Genomic DNA, 27,894 nt, shown 5'->3' on the forward strand with positions numbered 1-27,894 from the left:
GTGGTAGGCAGTGGTAGCCAGTGGTAGGCTAGTAGACAGTGGTAGAAGGTGGTAGGCAATGGTAAGCAGTGGTAGGGCTAGTAGACAGTGGTAGACAGTGGAAGAGAGTGGTAGGAAGTGGTAGGCAGTGGTCGGCTAGTAGACAGTGGTAGACTGTGGTAGGCAGGGGTAGGCAGTGGTAGACAGTGGTAGGCTGTGGTAGGCAGTGGTAGGCAGTGGTAGGCAGTGGTAGACAGTGGTGGGCAGTGGTAGGCAGTGGTAGATTTTGGTAGGCAGTGGTAGGTGGCAGTGGTAGACAGTGGTAGGCAGTGGTAGCCAGTGGTAGGCAGTGGTAGATATTGGTAGGCAGTGGTAGGTGGCAGCGGTAGACAGTGGTAGGCAGTGGTAGCCAGTGGTAGGCTAGTAGACAGTGGCAGACAGTGGTAGGTAATGGTAGGCAGTGGTAGGCTAGTAGACAGTGGTAGACAGTGGTAGAGAGTGGTAGGCAGTGGTAGATAGTGGCAGAGCAGTGGCAGACAGTGGTAGACAGTGGTAGGCAGTGGTAGTCAATGGTAGGCTAGTAGACAGTGGTAGGCAGTGGTGGGTAGTAGACGGTGGTAGGCAGTGGTAGGCTAGTAGAGAGTGGTAGACAGCCGTAGGCAGTGGTAGGCAGTGGTAGGCTAGTAGACAGTGGCAGACAGTGGTAGGCAATGGTAGGCAGTGGTAGATAGTGGTAGGCAGTGGTAGAGAGAGGTAGGCAGTGGTAGACAGTGGTAGGCCATGGTAGATAGTGGTAGACAATAGTAGACAATGGTAGACAGTGGTAGGTAGTGGTAGGGTGGTGGACAGGTAGAAAGTGGTAGGCTGGTAGGCAGTGGTAGGCAGTGTTAGACAGCGGTAGGCAGGTAGACAGTGGTAGACATTGGTAGGCTGGTAAACAGTGGTAGTCTGGTAGGCAGTGGTAGGCAGTGGTAGATAGTGTTAGACAGTGGTAGGCTGGCAGACAATGGTAGAGAGTGGTAGGCAGTGGTAGATAGTGGTAGGCAGTGGTAGGCAGTGGTAGATAGTGGTAGACTGGTAGACAGTGGTAGGCTGGCAGACAGTGGTAGACAGTGGTAGGCTGGTAGACAGTAGGAGGCTGTGGTAGGATGGTAGATAGTGGTAGGCTGGTAGACAGTGGTAGCCTGGTAGACTGTAGGAGGTAGTGGTAGGATGGTAGACAGTGGTAGGCTGGTAGAGAGTGGTAGGCTGGTGTCTCAGAGTCTCTCTCTCTCTCTCTCTCTCTCAGAGTCTCTCTCTCTCAGAGTCTCTCTCTCTCAGAGTCTCTCTCTCTCTCAGAGTCTCTCTCTCTCTCAGAGTCTCTCTCTCTCAGAGTCTCTCTCTCTCTCAGAGTCTCTCTCTCTCAGAGTCTCTCTCTCTCTCTCTCTCTCAGAGTCTCTCTCAGAGTCTCTCTCTCTCTCTCTCTCTCTGAGTCTCTCTCTCTCTCTGAGTCTCTCTCTCTCTCTCTCTCTCTCTCTCTCTCTCTCAGAGTCTCTCTCTCTCTCAGAGTCTCTCTCAGAGTCTATCTCAGAGTCTCTCTCCTCTCTCTCTCTCCTCTCTCTCTCTTTTTGGAACTTTTGTGAGTAATGTTTCCTGTTCATTTGTATTGTTTATTTCACTTCTGTATATTATATACCTCACTTGCTTTGGCATTGTTAACATATGTTTCTCATGCTATCATGCTATCGACTGACGAGCACTCCGCTATCGACTGACGAGCACTCCGCTATCGACTGACGAGCACTCCGCTATCGACTGACGAGCACTCCGCTATCGACTGACGAGCACTCCGCTATCGACTGACGAGCACTCCGCTATCGACTGAGGAGCACTACGCTATCGACTGACGAGCACTCCGCTATCGACTGACGAGCACTCCGCGATCGACTGACGAGCACTCCGCTATCGACTGACGAGCACTCCGCTATCGACTGACGAGCACTCCGCTATCGACTGACGAGCACTCCGCTATCGACTGACGAGCACTCCGCTATCGACTGACGAGCACTCCGCTATCGACTGACAAGCACTCCGCTATCGACTGGCGAGCACTCCGCTATCGACTGGCGAGCACTCCGCTATCGACTGGCGAGCACTCCGCTATCGACTGGCGAGCACTCCGCTATCGACTGGCGAGCACTCCGCTATCGACTGGCGAGCACTCCGCGATCAACTGGCCGACTGGCGAGCACTCCGCTATCGACTGACGAGCACTCCGCTATCGACTGACGAGCACTCCGCTATCGACTGACGAGCACTCCGCTATCGACTGACGAGCACTCCGCTATCGACTGACGAGCACTCCGCTATCGACTGACGAGCACTCCGCTATCGACTGACGAGCACTCCGCTATCAACTGACGAGCACTCCGCTATCGACTGACGAGCACTCCGCTATCGACTGACGAGTACTCCGCTATCGACTGACGAGCACTCCGCTATCGACCCGGGAAGCACTCCGCTATCGACCCGGGAAGCACTCCGCTATCGACTGACGAGCATTCCGCTATCGACTGACGAGCACTCCGCTATCGACTGGCAAGCACTCCGCTATCGACCCGGGAAGCACTCCGCTATCAACCCGGGAAGCACTCCGCTATCGACTGACGAGCACTCCGCTATCGACTGACGAGCAATCCGCTATCGACTGACGAGCACTCCGCTATCGACTGGCAAGCACTCCGCTATCGACCCGGGAAGCACTCCGCTATCGACCCGGGAAGCACTCCGCTATCAACTGACGAGCACTCCGCTATCGACTGACGAGCACTCCGCTATCGACTGGCAAGCACTCCGCTATCGACCCGGGAAGCACTCCGCTATCGACCCGGGAAGCACTCCGCTATCGACTGACGAGCACTCCGCTATCGACTGACGAGCACTCCGCTATCAACTGACGAGCACTCCGCTATCGACTGACAAGCACTCCGCTATCGACTGACAAGCACTCCGCGATCGACTTGTAAGCACTGCGCAATCGACTTGTTGGGCACCCCTGGGGTAGACTATCCAGCCAGTCAGGGCAGAAGACAATAGGAACAGGCTATCCATTCAGTCAGAGCCAGGGACAATAGGGACAGGCTATCCATTCAGTCAGAGCCAGGGACAATAGGGACAGGCTATCCATTCAGTCAGAGCCAGGGACAATAGGGACAGGCTATCCAGCCTGAAATGGCAACCTATTCCCGATATAATGCACTACTTTTAGTGGTGTGGCTAGCCTGGCCTGTGTGCAGTGGTTGCAGAGTGTCTGGTATGCTTTGGTTGCCTGGCCTTTGTCGTTCCCACTCCCCACTTAGACAGGACGAGGCTATAGGCACACTGACTGGACGAGGCTATAGGCACACTGACTGGACGGACCCTAGCTAGCCAGTCAGGGGTCATGTGCCTTAAAGCTGCCTGAGGCTGGTAAACACAGATTCACCATCTTCAGTTCACGTATCTCTCCCTCTCTCTCTCCCTTTCCCTCTCTTCTCTTCAGGCAATCAATTCAATTCAATTTAAGGGCTTTATTGGCATGGGAAACACATGTTAACATTGCCAAAGCAAGTGAAGTAGATAATAAACAAAAGTGAAATAAACAATACAAATGAACAGTAAAACATTACATTCACAGAGATAATATTATGTCTATACAGTGTTGTAGCGATGTGCTCTCTCTCTTCTCTCCAGGCTCTCTCTCTCTCTCTCTCATTATAGACAGACTCTCTCTTCTCTCCAGACTCTCTCTTCTCTCCAGACTCTTTCTTCTCTTCAGACTCTCTCTTCTCTCCAGACTCTCTCTCTCTCTCTCTCATCTCTCCAGTCTCTCTCTCTTCTCTCCAGTCTCTCTCTCTCTCTCTCTCTCTCTCTCTCTCTCTCTCTCTCTTTCTCTCTAACAACATACTCTGACAACTCTTATAGAGTGTGCCTCCTGGGGGAAACACAGTGCATTACATTACTGCCTGGCTTTTAGTTAGCATTAAGAAATAGCTTCCTTAACAAGCCTAAATCCTTGATCCTCTACTACTGTGAATATAGATGAAAGAGTATTGTACTTATTACATATTAACACACGGCTCATTCAGTCTAAATAAAAGTGTCAGTGTGATGTGCAAGTGGTGTATGGGTGTGTCTGCACGTGAACCAGGAAGTGTGTGCTGGGTATATTCATGGGTTATTCTGAAGCTCGGGAAGACAGGAAAGGCTTAAGGCTGGTTGACTTGGCCCAGTCCAGTGGGGACAGAACCAATAGGAAGGACTATTTTCACCCTCCGCTCCACAGCGTGTCCAGCATGTCACAGGGCTGCTGTTATGGAGACAACTAAAGAGCTGGGGGGGGGGGGGGGGGGTTCAGCCATGATCCCACCACACACACACACACACACACACACACACACACACACACACACACACACACACACACTGAGAGGAGACACACACACACACAAACACACTAGAACCCAGCACTGCCTGGCCTATTATCTGTTCTGAATCATGGTCATTATAGACATCAGACTGGGGAGGGTGAGGTCACTATAGACATCAGACTGGGGAGGGTGAGGAGGGTGAGGTCATTATAGACATCAGACTGGGGAGGGTGAGGAGGGTGAGGTCCTTATAGACATCAGACTGGGGAGGGTGAGGTCATTATAGACATCAGACTGGGGAGGGTGAGGTCACTATAGACATCAGACTGGGGAGGGTGAGGAGGGTGAGGTCATTATAGACATCAGACTGGGGAGGGTGAGGAGGTTGAGGTCCTTATAGACATCAGACTGGGGAGGGTGAGGTCACTATAGACATCAGACTGGGGAGGGTGAGGACACTATAGACATCAGACTGGGGAGGGTGAGGAGGGTGAGGTCATTATAGACATCAGACTGGGGAGGGTGAGGTCATTATAGACATCAGACTGGGTAGGGTGAGGTCACTATAGACATCAGACTGGGGAGGGTGAGGTCACTATAGACATCAGACTGGGGAGGGTGAGATCACTATAGACATCAGACTGGGGAGGGTGAGGTCACTATAGACATCAGACTGGGGAGCGTGAGGTCATTATAGACATCAGACTGGGGAGGGTGAGATCATTATAGACATCAGACTGGGGAGGGTGAGTAGGGTGAGGTCATTATAGACATCAGACTGGGGAAGGTGAGGTCACTTTCGACAACAGACTGGGGAGGGTGAGGTCACATTCGACAACAGACTGGGAAGGGTGAGGTCACTATAGACATCAGACTGGGGAGGGTGAGGTCATTATAGACATCAGACTGGGGAGGGTGAGGAGGGTGAGGTCATTATAGACATCAGACTGGGGAGGGTGAGGTCACTTTCGACAACAGATTGCGGAGGGTGAGGTCACATTCGACAACAGACTGGGAAGGGTGAGGTCACTATAGACATCAGACTGGGGAGGGTGAGGTCATTATAGACATCAGACTGGGGAGGGTGAGGAGGGTGAGGTCACTATAGACATCAGACTGGGGAGGTCACTATAGACATCAGACTGGGGAGGGTGAGGGGGGTGAGGTCATTATAGACATCAGACTGGGGAGGGTGAGGTCACTATAGACATCAGACTGGGGAGGGTGAGGTCACTATAGACAACAGACTGGGGAGGGTGAGGTCACTATAGACAACAGATTGGGGAGGGTGAGGTCACTATAGACATCAGACTGGGGAGGGTGAGGTCACTTTTGACAACAGACTGGGGAGGGTGAGGTCACTTTCGACAACAGACTGGGGAGGGTGAGGTCACTTTCGACAACAGACTGGGGAGGCTGAGGTCACTATAGACATCAGACTGGGGAGGGTGAGGTCACTTTCGACAACAGACTGGGGAGGGTGAGGTCATTATAGACATCAGACTGGGGAGGGTGAGGTCACTATAGACATCAGACTGGGGAGGGTGAGGTCACTATAGACATCAGACTGGGGAGGGTGAGGTCATTATAGACATCAGACTGGGGAGGGTGAGATCACTATAGACATCAGACTGGGGAGGGTGAGGTCACTATAGACATCAGACTGGGGAGGGTGAGGTCACTATAGACAACAGACTGGGGAGGGTGAGGTCAGCTGTCACTTCCGGCGCCGACAGAGATGGCCGCCTCGCTTCGCGTTCCTAGGAAACTATGCAGTTTTTTGTTTTTTTACGTGTTATTTCTTACATTAGTACCCCAGGTCATCTTAGGTTTCATTACATACAGTCGAGAAGAACTACTGAATATAAGATCAGCATCAACTCACCATCAGTACGACCAAGAATATGTTTTTCGCGACGCGGATCCTGTGTTCTGCCTTACGAACAGGACAACGGAGTGGATCCTATGCAGCGACCCAAAAAAACGACTCCGAAAGAGAGGGAAACGAGGCGGTCTTCTGGTCAGACTCCGGAGACGGGCACAGCGCGCACCACTCCCTAGCATTCTTCTTGCCAATGTCCAGTCTCTTGACAACAAGGTTGATGAAATCCGAGCAAGGGTAGCATTCCAGAGGGACATCAGAGACTGTAACGTTCTTTGCTTCACGGAAACGTGGCTTACTGGAGAGACGCAATCCGAAGCGGTGCAGCCAACAGGTTTCTCCACGCATCGCGCAGACAGGAAAAAACATCTTTCTGGTAAAAAGAGGGGCGGGGGCGTATGCCTTATGACTAACGTGACATGGTGCGATGAAAGAAACATACAGGAACTCAAATCCTTCTGTTCACCTGATTTAGAATTCCTCACAATCAAATGTAGACCGCATTATCTACCAAGAGAATTCTCTTCGATTATAATCACAGCCGTATATATCCCCCCCCAAGCAGACACATCGATGGCTCTGAACGAACTTTATTTAACTCTCTGCAAACTGGAAACAATTTATCCGGAGGCTGCATTCATTGTAGCTGGGGATTTTAACAAGGCTAATCTGAAAACAAGACTCCCCAAATTTTATCAGCATATCGATTGCGCAACCAGGGGAGGAAAGACCTTGGACCATTGTTACTCTAACTTCCGCGACGCATATAAGGCCCTGCCCCGCCCCCCTTTCGGAAAAGCTGACCACGACTCCATTTTGTTGATCCCTGCCTACAGACAGAAACTAAAACAAGAGGCTCCCACGCTGAGGTCTGTCCAACGCTGGTCCGACCAAGCTGACTCCACACTCCAAGACTGCTTCCATCACGTGGACTGGGAGATGTTTCGTATTGCGTCAGATAACAACATTGACGAATACGCTGATTCGGTGTGCGAGTTCATTAGAACGTGCGTTGAAGATGTCGTTCCCATAGCAACGATTAAAACATTCCCTAACCAGAAACCGTGGATTGATGGCAGCATTCGTGTGAAACTGAAAGCGCGAACCACTGCTTTTAATCAGGGCAAGGTGTCTGGTAACATGACCGAATACAAACAGTGCAGCTATTCCCTCCGCAAGGCTATCAAACAAGCTAAGCGCCAGTACAGAGACAAAGTAGAATCTCAATTCAACGGCTCAGACACAAGAGGCATGTGGCAGGGTCTACAGTCAATCACGGACTACAGGAAGAAACCCAGCCCAGTCACGGACCAGGATGTCTTGCTCCCAGGCAGACTAAATAACTTTTTTGCCCGCTTTGAGGACAATACAGTGCCACTGACACGGCCTGCAACGAAAACATGCGGTCTCTCCTTCACTGCAGCCGAGGTGAGTAAGACATTTAAACGTGTTAACCCTCGCAAGGCTGCAGGCCCAGATGGCATCCCCAGCCGCGCCCTCAGAGCATGCGCAGACCAGCTGGCCGGTGTGTTTACGGACATATTCAATCAATCCCTATACCAGTCTGCTGTTCCCACATGCTTCAAGAGGGCCACCATTGTTCCTGTTCCCAAGAAAGCTAAGGTAACTGAGCTAAATGACTACCGCCCCGTAGCACTCACATCCGTCATCATGAAGTGCTTTGAGAGACTAGTCAAGGACCATATCACCTCCACCCTACCTGACACCCTAGACCCACTCCAATTTGCTTACCGCCCAAATAGGTCCACAGACGATGCAATCTCAACCACACTGCACACTGCCCTAACCCATCTGGACAAGAGGAATACCTATGTGAGAATGCTGTTCATCGACTACAGCTCGGCATTCAACACCATAGTACCCTCCAAGCTCGTCATCAAGCTCGAGACCCTGGGTCTCGACCCCGCCCTGTGCAACTGGGTACTGGACTTCCTGACGGGCCGCCCCCAGGTGGTGAGGGTAGGCAACAACATCTCCTCCCCGCTGATCCTCAACACTGGGGCCCCACAAGGTTGCGTTCTGAGCCCTCTCCTGTACTCCCTGTTCACCCACGACTGCGTGGCCACGCACGCCTCCAACTCAATCATCAAGTTTGCGGACGACACAACAGTGGTAGGCTTGATTACCAACAACGATGAGACGGCCTACAGGGAGGAGGTGAGGGCCCTCGGAGTGTGGTGTCAGGAAAACAACCTCACACTCAACGTCAACAAAACTAAGGAGATGATTGTGGACTTCAGGAAACAGCAGAGGGAACACCCCCCTATCCACATCGATGGAACAGTAGTGGAGAGGGTAGCAAGTTTTAAGTTCCTCGGCATACACATCACAGACAAACTGAATTGGTCCACTCACACAGACAGCATCGTGAAGAAGGCGCAGCAGCGCCTCTTCAACCTCAGGAGGCTGAAGAAATTCGGCTTGTCACCAAAAGCACTCACAAACTTCTACAGATGCACAATCGAGAGCATCCTGGCGGGCTGTATCACCGCCTGGTATGGCAACTGCACCGCCCTCAACCGTAAGGCTCTCCAGAGGGTAGTGAGGTCTGCACAACGCATCACCGGGGGCAAACTACCTGCCCTCCAGGACACCTACACCACCCGATGTCACAGGAAGGCCATAAAGATCATCAAGGACATCAACCACCCGAGCCACTGCCTGTTCACCCCGCTATCATCCAGAAGGCGAGGTCAGTACAGGTGCATCAAAGCTGGGACCGAGAGACTGAAAAACAGCTTCTATCTCAAGGCCATCAGACTGTTAAACAGCCACCACTAACACTGAGTGGCTGCTGCCAACACACTGACACTGACTCAACTCCAGCCACTTTAATAATGGGAATTGATGGGAAATGATGTAAATATATCACTAGCCACTTTAAACAATGCTACCTTATATAAATGTTACTTACCCTACATTATTCATCTCATACGCATACGTATATACTGTACTCTATATCATCGACGGTATCCTTATGTAATACATGTATCACTAGCCACTTTATACTATACTATGCCACTTTGTTTACATACTCATCTCATTTGTACATACTGTACCCGATACCATCTACTGTATCTTGCCTATGCTGCTCTGTACCATCACTCATTCATATATCCTTATGTACATATTCTTTATCCCCTTACACTGTGTACAAGACAGTAGTTTTGGAATTGTTAGTTAGATTACTTGTTATTACTGCATTGTCGGAACTAGAAGCACAAGCATTTCGCTACACTCGCATTAACATCTGCTAACCATGTGTATGTGACAAATAAAATTTGATTTGATTTGATTTGATTTGAGGTCATTATAGACATCAGACTGGGGAGGGTGAGGTCACTATAGACATCAGACTGGGGAGGGTGAGGTCACCATAGACATCAGACTGGGGAGGGTGAGGTCATTATAGACATCAGACTGGGGAGGTTGAGGTCACTATAGACATCAGACTGGGGAGGGTGAGGTCACTATAGACATCAGACTGGGGAGGGTGAGGTCACTATAGACATCAGACTGGGGAGGGTGAGGAGGGTGAGGTCACTATAGACATCAGACTGGGGAGGGTGAGGTCCCGTGCTTCTACACCTGCATTGCTTGTTGTTTGGGGTTTTAGGCTGGGTTTCTGTACAGCACTTTGTGACATCAGCTGATGTAAAAAGGGCTTTATAAATACATTTGATTGATTGATTGATTGATTGATTGCTATAGCAGCCACCCACAACAGACTGGGAAGGGTGAGGTCACTATAGACATCAGACTGGGGAGGGTGAGGTCATTATAGACATCAGACTGGGGAGGGTGAGGAGGGTGAGGTCCTTATAGACATCAGACTGGGGAGGGTGAGGTCATTATAGACATCAGACTGGGGAGGGTGAGGTCACTATAGACATCAGACTGGGGAGGGTGAGGAGGGTGAGGTCATTATAGACATCAGACTGGGGAGGGTGAGGAGGTTGAGGTCCTTATAGACATCAGACTGGGGAGGGTGAGGTCACTATAGACATCAGACTGGGGAGGGTGAGGACACTATAGACATCAGACTGGGGAGGGTGAGGAGGGTGAGGTCATTATAGACATCAGACTGGGGAGGGTGAGGTCATTATAGACATCAGACTGGGTAGGGTGAGGTCACTATAGACATCAGACTGGGGAGGGTGAGGTCACTATAGACATCAGACTGGGGAGCGTGAGGTCATTATAGACATCAGACTGGGGAGGGTGAGATCATTATAGACATCAGACTGGGGAGGGTGAGTAGGGTGAGGTCATTATAGACATCAGACTGGGGAAGGTGAGGTCACTTTCGACAACAGACTGGGGAGGGTGAGGTCACATTCGACAACAGACTGGGAAGGGTGAGGTCACTATAGACATCAGACTGGGGAGGGTGAGGTCATTATAGACATCAGACTGGGGAGGGTGAGGAGGGTGAGGTCATTATAGACATCAGACTGGGGAGGGTGAGGTCACTTTCGACAACAGATTGGGGAGGGTGAGGTCACATTCGACAACAGACTGGGAAGGGTGAGGTCACTATAGACATCAGACTGGGGAGGGTGAGGTCATTATAGACATCAGACTGGGGAGGGTGAGGAGGGTGAGGTCACTATAGACATCAGACTGGGGAGGTCACTATAGACATCAGACTGGGGAGGGTGAGGGGGGTGAGGTCATTATAGACATCAGACTGGGGAGGGTGAGGTCACTATAGACATCAGACTGGGGAGGGTGAGGTCACTATAGACAACAGACTGGGGAGGGTGAGGTCACTATAGACAACAGATTGGGGAGGGTGAGGTCACTATAGACATCAGACTGGGGAGGGTGAGGTCACTTTTGACAACAGACTGGGGAGGGTGAGGTCACTTTCGACAACAGACTGGGGAGGGTGAGGTCACTTTCGACAACAGACTGGGGAGGCTGAGGTCACTATAGACATCAGACTGGGGAGGGTGAGGTCACTTTCGACAACAGACTGGGGAGGGTGAGGTCATTATAGACATCAGACTGGGGAGGGTGAGGTCACTATAGACATAAGACTGGGGAGGGTGAGGTCACTATAGACATCAGACTGGGGAGGGTGAGGTCATTATAGACATCAGACTGGGGAGGGTGAGATCACTATAGACATCAGACTGGGGAGGGTGAGGTCACTATAGACATCAGACTGGGGAGGGTGAGGTCACTATAGACAACAGACTGGGGAGGGTGAGGTCATTATAGACATCAGACTGGGGAGGGTGAGGTCACTATAGACATCAGACTGGGGAGGGTGAGGTCACCATAGACATCAGACTGGGGAGGGTGAGGTCATTATAGACATCAGACTGGGGAGGTTGAGGTCACTATAGACATCAGACTGGGGAGGGTGAGGTCACTATAGACATCAGACTGGGGAGGGTGAGGTCACTATAGACATCAGACTGGGGAGGGTGAGGAGGGTGAGGTCACTATAGACATCAGACTGGGGAGGGTGAGGTCCCGTGCTTCTACACCTGCATTGCTTGTTGTTTGGGGTTTTAGGCTGGGTTTCTGTACAGCACTTTGTGACATCAGCTGATGTAAAAAGGGCTTTATAAATACATTTGATTGATTGATTGATTGATTGATTGCTATAGCAGCCACCCATACTGATTTTGGTACTGGCCATGTTCGAGAACATGAAAACCGTAATGCATTGTGGGTAAATTGTGACTGAGTGACTGATTTCTAAATAATAAGGTGATTTGTCTATCACACACACACACACACACACACACACACACACACACACACACTGAGAGGAGACACACACACACACAAACACACTAGAACCCAGCACTGCCTGGCCTATTATCTGTTCTGAATCATGGTCATTATAGACATCAGACTGGGGAGGGTGAGGTCACTATAGACATCAGACTGGGGAGGGTGGGGAGGGTGAGGAGGGTGAGGTCATTATAGACATCAGACTGGGGAGGGTGAGGAGGGTGAGGTCCTTATAGACATCAGACTGGGGAGGGTGAGGTCATTATAGACATCAGACTGGGGAGGGTGAGGTCACTATAGACATCAGACTGGGGAGGGTGAGGAGGGTGAGGTCATTATAGACATCAGACTGGGGAGGGTGAGGAGGTTGAGGTCCTTATAAGACTGGGTAGGGTGAGGTCACTATAGACATCAGACTGGGGAGGGTGAGGTCACTATAGACATCAGACTGGGGAGGGTGAGATCACTATAGACATCAGACTGGGGAGGGTGAGGTCACTATAGACATCAGACTGGGGAGGGTGAGGTCATTATAGACATCAGACTGGGGAGGGTGAGATCATTATAGACATCAGTCCATCTCAACTCTTTTTCAACGCGGCTGGTGATGTCAGTGTAAAATGGTGATGTCAGTGTAAATGGTGATGTCAGTGTGAAATGGTGATGTCAGTGTAAATGGTGATGTCAGTGTAAATGGTGATGTCAGTGTAAATGGTGATGTCAGTGTAAAATGGTGATGTCAGTGTAAATGGTGATGTCAGTGTTAAATGGTGATGTCAGTGTAAATGGTGATGTCAGTGTAATTGGTGATGTCAGTGTAAAATGGTGATGTCGGTGTTAAATGGCGATGTCAGTGTGAAATGGTGATGTCAGTGTAAATGGTGATGTCAGTGTAAAATGGTGATGTCAGTGTAAAATGGTGATGTCAGTGTAAATGGTGATGTAAGTGTAAATGGTGATGTCAGTGTAAAATGGTGATGTCAGTGTAAAATGGTGATGTCAGTGTAAATGGTGATGTCAGTGTAAAATGGTGATGTCAGTGTAAATGGTGATGTCAGTGTAAATGGTGATGTCAGTGTAAAATGGTGATGTCAGTGTGAAATGGTGATGTCAGTGTGAAATGGTGTTATCAGTGTGAAATGGTGATGTCAGTGTGAAATGGTGATGTCAGTGTGAAATGGTGATGTCAGTGTGAAATGGTGATGTCAGTGTAAATGATGATGTCAGTGTAAAATGGTGATGTCAGTGGTGAAATGGTGATGTCCGTTTGGTGTGACCAAAACGACACCTCTCACCTGGTGTGACCAAACCGACACCTCTCACCTGGTGTGACCAAACCGACACCTCTCACCTGGTGTGACCAAACCGACACCTCTCACCTGGTGTGACCAAACCGACACCTCTCACCTGGTGTGACCAAACCGACACCTCTCACCTGGTGTGACCAAACCAACACCTCTCACCTGGTGTGACCAAACCAACACCTCTCACCTGGTGTGACCAAACCAATGCCTTTCAACATGATGTGATTTGCAGGATAAAAACAAGACCAAAAACATGAAATCTGAATCGGCCGTTTGATAATGGTTGTGGTGACAGATTGAGAGGAGGGGACACACAGAGACAGAGACAGAGACAGAGACAGACAGACAGACAGACAGACAGACAGACAGACAGACAGACAGAGCATGTGATTGGATGATGGAGTTTTAGTTAACATACCTGCGAACAGTGAGTCGAAGAGTCTTGTAGGATCCTTTGACCAATGAGATGGCTTCCTGCCTGAATCCACTGAGCTCCACGTCATTAATGACAACCACCTGGTCACCTGGCAACAGGGGGTGTTCCAACAGGTCCGCCTTCCCACCTCCCTCAACCTGGATTGAAGAGGAGAGAGAAGAATACATTTCTGTTTCAGATCACAGAAATCAGTAGAGGAGCCTCTAGAGCAGATGTAGGGGTTGAGGAGGACATGGCAGAATAACGAACATCTAGGATACTGGTACCAGATCACTCCGCACCAGACTTGGAGAAGCAGTGACACACACACACACACAGAGTTTAGTATAGTTACACCATGAAGGTCTTCATTGACCTTAAGGCTAAACTAACCTAACACCTGACTTCAGATTTACAAATCTCTGTTTGGACCTATAGAGCTATCACTATCTCCCTCATATTCTCCTACAAGAGGACCTCCTCACGTGGGCTCCCGAGTGGTGCAGAGGTCTAAGACACTCCATCTCAGTGGGCTCCCGAGGGGAGCAGTGGTCTAAGGTCCTGCATCTCAGAGGGCTCCCGAGTGGAGCAGCGGTCTAAGACACTGCATCTCAGTGGGCTCCCGAGTGGTGCAGAGGTCTAAGACACTGCATCTCAGTGGGCTCCCGAGTGGAGCAGCGGTCTAAGACACTGCATCTCAGTGGGCTCCCGAGTGGAGCAGCGGTCTAAGACACTGCATCTCAGTGGGCTCCCGAGTGGAGCAGTGGTCTAAGACACTGCATCTCAGTGGGCTCCAGAGTGGAGCAGCGGTCTAAGACACTGCATCTCAGTGGGCTCCCGAGTGGAGCAGCGGTCTAAGACACTGCATCTCAGTGGGCTCCCGAGTGGAGCAGCGGTCTAAGACACTGCATCTCAGTGGGCTCCCGAGTGGAGCAGAGGTCTAAGACACTGCATCTCAGTGGGCTCCAGAGTGGAGCAGCGGTCTAAGACACTGCATCTCAGTGGGCTCCCGAGTGGAGCAGCTTCTGTTCAACTCTGAGTTGTCCTTATGTTAGGTCCTGATCTGGCTATGCCATATGGCTGTGGGTTACGACTAGTTAATTTAGCTGATACGATTTGCTTATAATTCCGTGGCATTATTTTATAGTATGAAGAATTAAATTTAAAAAAATCAGAATAAAATATACCTGTTTTCTCCAAACGATTTGAGGGAGTGCACATATTGGGCTATTCTGTGTTGAGCGGTTAACAAAGAAATAGGTATTACTATACGCTTAATTTAGAGTTATTAATGTAAGTTGTTCTACAAACGTTGGGCTATATGTTTAGATGTTTAATACATTGTAAGGCTGCATGATGAGACTAATGATGATATGAGTCATGAGCTCTGCTTAGTTTTTTTGCGCAGGCTGTACACACTTCATCAGTCTCTCATTCACAATTTGACAAGCACTTGATAATCAAAATCAAATGAAACTTTGTCACATGCGCCGATTTCAACAGGTGTAGGTAGACCTTACCGTGAAATGCTCACTTACAAACCCTTAACCAACAATGCAGTTCAAGAAATAGAGTTAAGAACATTTTTACCAAATAAACAAAAGTAAAAAATAATAGTTTATGGCTTGAGTGACTGGAGTCTTTGACAATTTTTTGGTCTTTCCTCTGACACCGCCTAGTATATAGGTCCTGGATGGCAGGAAGCTTGGCCCTAGTGATGTACTGGGCCGTACGCACTATCCTCTGTAGCACGTTACGGTCAGAAGCCGAGCAGTTGCCATACCAGGCAGTGATGCAACCGGTCAGGATGCTCTCGATGATGCAGCTGTAGAACTTTCTGAGGATCTGGGGACCCATGCCAAATCTTTTCAGTCTCCTGAGGGGGAAAATATGTTTTCGTGCCCTCTTCACAAATGTCTTGGTGTGTTTGGACCATGATAGTTTGTTAGTGATGTGGACATCAAGGAACTTGAAACTCTCGACCCGTTCCACTACAGCCCCGTAACATGTTAATGGGGGCCTGTTCGGCCCGCCTTTTCCTGTAGTCCACGATCAGCTCCTTTGTCTTGCTCACATTGAGGGAGAGGTTGTTGTCCTGGCACCACACTGCCAGGTCTCTGACCTCCTCCCTATAGGCCGTCTCATCATTGTTGGTAATCAGGCCAACCATTGTTATCGTCAACAAACTTAAAAATGGTGTTGGAGTGGTGCCTGGCCGTGCAGTTGTGGGTGAACAGGGAGTACAGGAGGGGACTAAGCACGCACACCTGAGGGGCCCCCGTGTTGAGGCTCAGCTTGGCGGATGTGTTGTTGCCTACCCTTACCACCTAGGGGCGGCCCTGTCAGGAAGTCCAGGATCCAGTTGCAGAGGAAGGTGTTTAGTCCCAGGGTCCTTAGCTTAGTGATGAGCTTTGTAGACACTATGGTGTTGAACACTGAGCTGTAGTCAATGAACAGCATTCTCACAAAGGTGTTCCTTTTGTCCAGGTGGGAAAGGGCAGTGTGGAGTGCAATAGAGATCACATCATCTGTGGGTCAGTTGGTGCGGTATGGGAATTGGAGTGGGTCCTAGGACAGGCCTGGGCAACTCCAGTCTTCTGGGGCTGTGTCACACTTATTTTGTTGACAGAAAAACAAGAGTGTGCAAAGCTGTCATCAAGGCAAAGGTGGCTACTTTGAAGAATCTCAAATATAAAATATATTTTGATTTGTTTAACACTTTTTTGGTTACTACATGATTCCATATGTGTTATTTCACAGTTTTGATGTCTTCACTATTATTCTACAATGTAGAAATGAGTAAAAAATAAAGAAAAAACCTGGAATGAGTAGGTGTGTCCACACTTTTGACTGGTACTTTATGTGTGAAATTTGTTTTGATTTAGACCATTATCATGCACCCGTCTCGAAACGGGCAGCGGGAAAAGTCATCTACTTGTCATGTCATGCACTTAAATGTTATGCACTTTCCTGTAGTTCATGTTCATGCCATCCAGGTAGGCTATACTCCTGTTGTAAAGCGGAGCAATACGCTTAATATTAGGACATGTGATAAATGGTAGGCCTAGCCGATAGAAAGCTGATGGGTTCCTCCTCTTTTTAATACGGGCAGACAAAACTTCCACAACATGAACTCCTGGGCTCTCATGAAGTGTTTTATTAGATTTTCAATACATTTGCATTGATGTCAGAGTGATTAGAGGGACAACAGAGTGCTGAGTACCAGGAAGTTAACAAGTTCGGTAGGCTACTAATGACCATCAGCAGCATCAGAGCTTGGAGAAGAATAACTACCGTGACTAAATGGTCACATGGAATTTGACTGCCTTCATGACTTGGGACCGCCGGTGTGGCGGTAATACGGTCACTGTAACAGCCCTAGCGGGGACTGAGTGGGACACATTGTGTCACGGCTGTTGAAAGGAGAGGACCAAGGTGCAGCGTGGTGAGCGTACATTTTTTTTAATGTGATCAAAATGACGCAGAACAAAACAATAAACACTACAAAAACAACCCGTGAGGCTCAAAGACTACGTGCCCTAAACAAAGTCAACTTCCCACGAAGAAAGGAGGGGGAAAGGGCTACCTAAGTATGGTTCCCAATCAGAGACAACGATAGACAGCTGTCCCTGATTGAGAACCATACCCGGCCAAAACATAGAAATACAAAATCATAGATAACAAAACATAGAATGCCCACCCCAAATCACACCCTGACCAAACCAAATAGAGACATTAAAAGGCTCTCTAAGGTCAGGGCGTGACAGTACCCCTAACCCTAACCCCCCAAAGGTGCGGACTCCGGCAGCAAAACCTCAACCTATAGGGGAGGGTCTGGGCGGGAATCTATCCGCGGTGGCGGCTCAGGTGCGGGACGCAGACCCCGCTCCACCTCTGGCTCACCCCGCTTTGGTGACGCCTCTGGTGTGGTGGACCTCGCCGTAGGCCCTCGTTGCTGCGAGCCCCGGACTGGGCACCCTCGTTGCTGCGGGCCCCGGACTGGGCACCCTCGTTGCTGCGGGCCCCGGACTGGAGGGTGTCGCTGGAGGCTCCGGACTGGAGTGCGTCGCCGGAGGCTCTAGACTGGAGGACGTCGCTGGAGGCTTCGTGCCATGTCTCACCCTGGAGGCTTCTTGCCATGGATCATCACTGGAGGCTTCTTGCCATGGATCATGGAGTGGAGAGACACACAGGAGGCCTGGCTCTGGGAGCAGGCACAGGACTCACCAGGCTGGGGAGACATACAGGAGGTCTTGTCCTTGGCCGAGGCACCGGATACACTGGGCCGTGGAGGTCTCGAGCTAAGAGCCTGCACAACCCGTCCTAGCTGGATGGTGACTTTGGCCCGGCACGTGCCATTAAAAGGCTCTCTAAGGTCAGGGTGTGATACATTGTTTACATGCTCCAGTCATTTAGGATAGTTTACATGCTCCAGTCATTTAGGATAGTTTACATGCTCCAGTCATTTCAGATAGTTTACATGCTCCAGTCATTTCAGATAGTTTACATGCTCCAGTCATTTCAGATCGTTTACATGCTCCAGTCATTTCAGATAGTTTACATGCTCCAGTCATTTCAGATAGTTTACATGCTCCAGTCATTTCAGATAGTTTACATGCTCCAGTCATTTCAGATCGTTTACATGCTCCAGTCATTTAGGATAGTTTACGTGCTCCAGTCATTGCAGATAGTTTACATGCTCCAGTCATTTCAGATAGTTTACATGCTCCAGTCATTTCAGATAGTTTACATGCTCCAGTCATTTCAGATAGTTTACATGCTCCAGTCATTTCAGATAGTTTACATGCTCCAGTCATTTCAGATAGTTTACATGCTCCAGTCATTGCAGATAGTTTACGTGCTCCAGTCATTGCAGATAGTTTACATGCTCCAGTCATTTAGGATAGTTTACATGCTCCAGTCATTTCAGATAGTTTACATGCTCCAGTCATTTCAGTATGTTGTATTAATAAAGACAGAGTGCTGCTGGTGCATTCTCCAGTGGCACATGACACCAAAGCCCAGGAAGTGTCACCCCTTATTATGTCCCCTGATGTGGGGATCAGCCCTTCTGCCCAGTATGCTTTATCTGAAGACTGGAGTGCTGGTGACCGGAAGCATGTGGTGGGGTTAATGTTAAACTCATTCCCGAGGAAAACATAGACATGGTCAGGGTTACATTAAACTCATTCCCCAGGGAAACATAGACATGGTCAGGGTTACATTAAACCCATTCCCCAGGGAAACATAGACATGGTCAGGGTTACATTAAACTCATTCCCCGGGGAAACATAGACATGGTTGGGGTCACATTAAACCCATTCCCCAGGGAAACATCTATGCTCGGGGTAATGTTAAACCCATTCCCCAGGGAAAACGTGCAGATTCAACATTCAACAGGGCTCCTCCCTCCCAAAACTGTATCACAATATTACAATACAGACCTTATAGACATCCTCTTGGCTAAACTCACAGGGTGGCACAATACAGAACTAATATACAGTTCGTCCACTTTGGGGTGAACAAATGGACAAACCAACCGTCACAAGCTCCTTGGATTTTCTTCGTCTTGACAATGGCATGTAGAAGCAGAGCCTCTACCATTCAAGCCTCACTGGGAACTGCCAATGTCACACCTACTGTATTCTAAAGCTGAACTGGCCCCTCAGACAGCATAGAACAACAGAAAACAGGAAATATTTTTGAATAATCAGAAAAGCAGGCGTTTCTTTTTACACTTCCTTGGTGGTAAATAGTCGTAGCCAATGAGAAGTCAGGGAATGAGAGGGGGGGGGGGGTTGCTTAACTTGGTCTGAAAGTGTCTGAAAAAACACCTCGAACTACAGATGGGCTACGAAGGGTCTGACAATGAACCTATTAACGTGGCCTTCGTCCCAAATGGCACTGTGCGCTATATAGGGAAGAGGGTGCCATTTGGGACACAGAAACAAAAAAAAAATCTTAACCTTTCCTTAACCCTCCTCTTCCAGAAGTCACAGGCCAGCGAGACACCATCTCAGAGTACTAATACACTGTCAACAATATGGGCCTTCAATAACAACCACATGAAATAACGATTTAGAAATGTTTTATAAGAAACCAGTATTCTGTCAACACTGTGTTCTGATTGAGTATACCTTTTTTTTTAAATCTCTCTCTCCTTGTGTTGCTATTCAGACTAGCTGAACTCTTGGTGCAAATTCCGATGCTGACATTCCTCTTTATATCACTCTCATTCTCTCTCCACTCCCCTCTCTCTCCACTCCCCCTCTCTCTCTGCCCCCCTCTCTCTCTGCCCCCTCTCTCTCTGCCCCCCTCTCTCTCTCCACCCCCCTCTCTCTCCGCTCCCCCTCTCTCTGCCCCCCTCTCTCTCCGCTCCCCTCTCTCTCCGCTCCCCTCTCTATCCGCTTCCCTCTCTCTCCGCCCCCTCTCTCTGCCCCCCCTCTCTCTCCGCTCCCCCTCTCTCTCTCCATCCCTCTCTCTCTCTCTCCACCCCTCTCTCACACCGATTAAGGTGTTTATATGTCCTAATAATTCAAAAGATTGCTCAGAAAACCAGGTGTTTTTAAATCAGCGGTATGCTTACTTAAATGTTGACCATGCGTCGATTAAGATAAGCAGGGTAAGGTGTTTACATGACTAATGCCGCACACGGTCTACAGCCATGAAACAGGTAAATATCAAATTATTACTGTGCATGTAAAGGCTCTCTCTCTCTCTCTCTGCCCTCTCTCTCTCTCTGCCCTCTCTCTCTCTCTGCCTCTCTCTCTCTCTCTCTCTCTCTCTCTCTCTCTCTCTCTCTCTCTCTCTGCCCTCTCTCTCTCTGCCCTCTCTCTCTCTCTGCCCTCTCTCTCTCTCTCTCTCTCTGGCTTTATAAGAGGTTGTTTAAGGGCCGGGGTAGTCTGGTTTATAAAGATTCTCAGGATAGGCCTGTCTATTATAGCCTGGTTTCTAAAGATTCTCAGGATAGGCCTGTCTATTATAGCCTGGTTTCTAAAGATTCTCAGGATAGGCCTGTCTATTATAGCCTGGTTTCTAAAGATTCTCAGGATAGGCTTGTCTATTATAGCCTGGTTTCTAAATATTCTCAGGATAGGCCTGTCTATTATAGTCTGGTTTCTAAAGATTCTCAGGATAGGTCTGTCTATTATAGCCTGGTTTATAAAGACTCTATAGATGTTATCGCCTGGTTTCTAAATATTCTCAGGATAGGCCTGTCTATTATAGTCTGGTTTCTAAAGATTCTCAGGATAGGCCTGTCTATTATAGCCTGGTTTCTAAATATTCTCAGGATAGGCCTGTCTATTATAGCCTGGTTTCTAAAGATTCTCAGGATAGGCCTGTCTATTATAGCCTGGTTTCTAAAGATTCTCAGGATAGGCCTGTCTATTATAGCCTGGTTTCTAAAGATTCTCAGGATAGGCCTGTCTATTATAGCCTGGTTTATAAAGACTCTATAGATGTTATCGCCTGGTTTCTAAAGATTCTCAGGATAGGCCTGTCTATTATAGCCTGGTTTATAAAGACTCTATAGATGTTATCGCCTGGTTTCTAAATATTCTCAGGATAGGCCTGTCTATTATAGTCTGGTTTCTAAAGATTCTCAGGATAGGCCTGTCTATTATAGCCTGGTTTCTAAATATTCTCAGGATAGGCCTGTCTATTATAGCCTGGTTTCTAAAGATTCTCAGGATAGGCCTGTCTATTATAGCCTGGTTTCTAAAGATTCTCAGGATAGGCCTGTCTATTATAGCCTGGTTTATAAAGATTCTCAGGATAGGCCTGTCTATTATAGCCTGGTTTATAAAGACTCTATAGATGTTATCGCCTTGTTTCTAAAGATTCTCAGGATAGGCCTGTCTATTATAGCCTGGTTTATAAAGACTCTATAGATGTTATAGCCTGGTTTCTAAAGATTATCAGGATAGGCCTGTCTATTATAGCCTGGTTTCTAAATATTCTCAGGATATGCCTGTCTATTATAGCCTGGTTTCTAAAGATTCTCAGGATAGGCCTGTCTATTATAGCCTGGTTTCTAAAGATTCTCAGGATAGGCCTGTCTATTATAGCCTGACTTCTAAATATTCTATAGATATTATAGCTTGATTTCTAAAAATTATCAGGACTACCATGCCCTGCTCTCTGACCTATCCTACACCAGACTACCATGCCCTGCTCTCTGACCTATCCTACACCAGACTACCATGCCCTGTCTCTGACTTATCCTACACCAGACTACCATGCCCTGCTCTCTGACCTATCCTACACCAGACTACCATGCCCTGTCTCTGACTTATCCTACACCAGACTACCATGCCCTGCTCTCTGACCTATCCTACACCAGACTACCATGCCCTGTCTCTGACTTATCCTACACCAGACTACAATGCCATGCTCTCTGACCTATCCTACACCAGACTACCATGCCCTGCTCTCTGACCTATCCTACACCAGACTCTCTCTGGTTCTGTCTCTGGCCCTACTCTCTGGGTCTGTCTCTGGCCCTACTCTCTGGTTCTGTCTCTGGTTCTGTCTCTGGTTCTGTCTCTGGTCCTGTCTCTGGTCCTGTCTCTGGTCCTGTCTCTGGTCCTGTCTCTCGTCCTGTCTCTGGTCCTGTCTCTGGTCCTATCTCTGGTCCTATCTATGGTCCTATCTCTGGTCCTGTTATGGTCCTGTCTGTGGTCCTGTCTGTGGTCCTGTTATGGTCCTATCTCTGGTCCTGTCTCTGGTCCTGTCTGTGGTCCTGTCTGTGGTCCTGTTATGGTCCTATCTCTGGTCCTGTCTCTGGTCCTGTTATGGTCCTGTTATGGTCCTGTTTCTGGTCCTGTCTCTGGTCCTGTCTCTGGTCCTGTTTTGGTTCTGTCTCTGGGTTCCCCCGGGGATCTCTGCAGTGTGACCGCCGGTGGAAGCATGTCTTTGTGTAGAACTGGTACTGCTGCTGGTGAGACTGGTAGTGGTGACGCAGCACCCCCCCCCCCCCCCCCCTCCCTGCAGTGGAAACATGTCTTTGTGTAGAACTGGTACTGCTGCTGGTGAGACTGGTAGTGGTGACGCAGCATCCCCCCCCCCCCCCTCCCTGCAGTGGAAACATGTCTTTGTGTAGAACTGGTACTGCTGCTGGTGAGACTGGTAGTGGTGACGCAGCATCCCCCCCCCCCCCTCCCTGCAGTGGAAACATGTCTTTGTGTAGAACTGGTACTGCTGCTGGTGAGACTGGTAGTGGTGACGCAGCATCCCCCCCCCCCCCCCCCCCCTCCCTGCAGTGGAAACATGTCTTTGTGTAGAACTGGTACTGCTGCTGGTGAGACTGGTAGTGGTGACGCAGCATCCCCCCCCCCCCCCCCCCCTCCCTGCAGTGGAAACATGTCTTTGTGTAGAACTGGTACTGCTGCTGGTGAGACTGGTAGTGGTGACGCAGCATCCCCCCCCCCCCCCCTCCCTGCAGTGGAAACATGTCTTTGTGTAGAACTGGTACTGCTGCTGGTGAGACTGGTAGTGGTGACGCAGCATCCCCCCCCCCCCTCCCTGCAGTGGAAACATGTCTTTGTGTAGAACTGGTACTGCTGCTGGTGAGACTGGTAGTGGTGACGCAGCACCCCCCCCCCCCGCAGTAAAGCGGCTTAGTGTGTGAAGTGCTAAAAGGACATGCTCAATAACATTAAAGCCACATCACCACCGCCACACAACGAGTTCCGCCACCGCCCCACCCGACTCTTCGCTTTCTCTTTCTCCCACCCACCCACCTCTCCCAGCCCGCCACGGCCCCACCCCAGTTCAGAGTAGGCTGTATGCTCCAGACGTACTGCCTCACGGTCAGACACCACCAGCACTGCAACACCAGAGACGATTCACGATATAAACATGTCAGACCATCCCTAACCTCTCTCTGGAGCTCATACTCATGACAGAGTTGTTTTTGTAGGCCAACTATACTGATATATGCCAAAAAAAAGCCAGGACACAGTGTTAAAGTACAGCTTTATGTAATCCTTTCACACTTTCTAACAGAATTGTAACTGATGTCACACCAGCCCTACCTGTTATACTGTAACAGCCTCTCACGCCAGATTTAAAATAAATAAATAGTATTTCATTAAGATCCCCAATTAGCTCTTCCCGGGGTCCAAACAGGAAACAACAAATAGAATGAATAAAATAGATAATACACCACACCATACATCGACAATACACCACACCATACATAGACAATACACCACACCATACATAGACAATACACCACACCATACATAGACAATACACCACACCATACATCGACAATACACCACACCATACATAGACAATACACCACACCATACATCGACAATACACCACACCATACATAGACAATACACCACACCATACATAGACAATACACCACACCATACATCGACAATACACCACACCATACATAGACAATACACCACACCATACATCGACAATACACCACACCATACATAGACAATACACCACACCATACATAGACAATACACCACACCATACATCGACAATACACCACACCATACATAGACAATACACCACACCATACATAGACAATACACCACACAATACATCGACAATACACCACACCATACATTGACAATACACCACACAATACATAGACAATGCACCACACCATACATAGACAATACACCACACCATACATCGACAATACACCACACAATACATAGACAATACACCACACCATACATCGACAATACACCACACAATACATCGACAATACACCACACAATACATAGACAATACACCACACCATACATCGACAATACACCACACAATACATCGACAATACACCACACCATACATAGACAATACACCACACCATACATAGACAATACACCACACCATACATAGACAATACACTACACAATACATAGACAATACACCACACCATACATAGACAATACACTACACCATACATAGACAATACACCACACCATACATAGACAATACACTACACAATACATAGACAATACACTACACCATACATACACAATACAATACATAGTTCACCCTTCACTACAAAACACAATACACACTGAAAACTACACACCACAACACACAATAAGCTCTACACAATACAATACACACTACACTACATAATACACGCTACAATACACACAACACAATACACTACACAATACACACTACACACTACAATACACACTACACTACACACTAGACTACACAATACACTACACAATACACACTACGCAATACATACTATACAATACACTACACACTACATTACACACTACACTATACAGTACACAACACAATGCACTACACACTACATAACACACAACATAATACAATACACTACACTACATAATACAAAACTAACTACGTACACTACACAATACAATTCAATACATAATACACAACACAATACACTACCGGTCAAAAGTTTTAGAACACCTACTCATTAAAATGTTTTTATTTGTACTATTGTCTACATTGTAGAATAATAGTGAAGACATCAAAACTGTGAAATAACACTTCATGTAGTAACCAAAAAAAGTGTTAAACAAATCCAAATGTATGTTATAGTTGAGATTCTTCAAATAGCCACCCTTTGCCTTGATGGCAGCTTTGTATACTCTTGGCATTCCCTCAATCAGCTTCACCTAGAATGCTTTTCCAATAGTCTTGAAGGAGTTCCCACATATGCTGAGCACTTGTTGGCTGCTTTTCCTTCACTCTGTGGCCCAACTCATCCCAAACCATCTCAATCGGGTTGAGGTCAGGGGATTGTGGCGGCCAGGTCATCTGATGCAGCACTCCATCACTCTCCTTCTTGGTCAAATAGCCCTTATACAGCCTGGAGGTGTGTTGGGTCATTATCCCGTTGAAAAACAAATAATAGTCCCACTAAGCCCAAACCAGATGGGAGGCTGTATCTCTGCAGAATGCTGTGGTAGCCATGCTGGTTAAGTGTGCCTTGAATTCTAAATAAATCACAGACAGTGTCACCAGCAAAGCACCCCCACACCATAACACCTCCTCCTCCATGCTTCACGGTGGGAAATACACATGCGGAGATCATCCGTTCACCTACTCTGTGTCTCACAAAGACACGGCGGTTGGAACCAAAAATCTCAAATTTGGACTCCAGAACAAATTTCCACTGGTCTAATGTCCATTGCTCGTGTTTCTTGGCCCAAGCACATCTCTTCTTCTTACCTCATGAAGCTGGTTGAGAGAATGCCAAGAGTGTACAAAGGCAAAGGGTGGCTACTTTGAAGAATCTCAAATATAAAATATATTTTGATTTGTTTAACACATTTTTGGTTACTATATGATTCCATATGTGTTATTTCATAGTTTTGATGTCTTCACTATTATTCTACAATGTAGAAAATAGTACAAATAAATAAAAACCCTTGAATGTGTAGTTGTTATAATACACTACACAACACACCACATCATACACTACACTACACTACATACTACATAATACACTGCACTACATAATGCATAATACACTACATAATACATTACATACTACACAATACACTACACACTACATAATACACTACATACTACACAATACACAACACACCACATAATACACTACACTACACTATACTACACAATACACCACATTACACCTACATAATGCATAATACACTACATAATACATTACATACTACACAATACACTACACAATACACTACATACTACATAATACACTACATACTACACAATACACTACATAATAAACTAGATACTACACAATACACTACATACTACACTACATACTACATAATACACTACATACTACACAATACACTACATAATAAACTAGATACTACACAATACACTACATACTGCATAATACACTACATACTACATAATACACCACACTACATACTACACTACACTACATAATACACTACACTACATAATACACTACATACTACACAATACACTACATACTACACTACATACTACATAATACACTACATACTACACAATACACTACATAATAAACTAGATACTACACAATACACTACATACTGCATAATACACTACATACTACATAATACGCCACACTACATACTACACTACACTACATAATACACTACACTACATAATACACTACATACTACATAATACACTACATACTACATAATACGCCACACTACATACTACACAAAATAATACACTACACTACATAATACACAATACACTACATACTACACAATACACTACATACTACATAATACATTACATACTACATAATACACCACACTACATACTACATAATACACTACATACTACATAATACATTACATACTACACAATACATGCAATAATACACTAGATACTACATAATACACTACATAATAGACTACATACTACACAATACACTACATAATACACTACATACTACACAATACACTACATACTACATAATACACTACACTACATAATACACTACATACTACACAATACACTACCTACTACACAATACACTACATACTACATAATACATTACATACTACATAATACACCACACTACATACTACACAATACACTACATACTACATAATACACTACATAATACATTACATACTACACAATACACGCAATAATACACTAGATACTACATAATACACTATATACTACATAATACACTACATAATACACTACACTACATAATACACTACATAATACACAATACACTACATACTACATAATACACTACACTACATAATACACTACATACTACACTACATAATACACTACATACTACACAATACACTACATAATATACTACATACTACACAATACACTACACTACATAATACACTACATACTACATAATACACCCCACTACATACTACACTACACTACATAATACACTACATAATACACTACATAATACACTACATACTACATAATACATGACATACTACACAATACACGCAATAATACACTAGATACTACATAATACACTATACACTACATAATACATTACATACTACACAATACACTACATACTACATAATACACTACATACTACACAATACACGACATACTACATAATACACTACACTACATAATACACAATACACTACATAATACACTACATACTACACAATACACTACACTACATTACATACTACACAA

The 27,894-nt window shown here is 47.1% G+C and overlaps 1 protein-coding gene across 1 annotated transcript in view; it reads right to left on the minus strand.

Moving 5' to 3' along the window:
* LOC139408277 (protein Shroom3-like) overlaps positions 1–27,894 on the minus strand; it is a 150,203-nt gene that overhangs the window by 114,457 nt on the left and 7,852 nt on the right. The window contains exon 2 of the mRNA XM_071151981.1: positions 13,744–13,898. Coding sequence (XP_071008082.1) covers positions 13,744–13,898 — 155 coding nt within the window. The remainder of the gene's footprint in view (positions 1–13,743; positions 13,899–27,894) is intronic.

Source organism: Oncorhynchus clarkii, chromosome 5 (genome assembly GCF_045791955.1).
Source record: "Oncorhynchus clarkii lewisi isolate Uvic-CL-2024 chromosome 5, UVic_Ocla_1.0, whole genome shotgun sequence".
NCBI classification, from domain to species: Eukaryota; Metazoa; Chordata; class Actinopteri; order Salmoniformes; family Salmonidae; genus Oncorhynchus; species Oncorhynchus clarkii.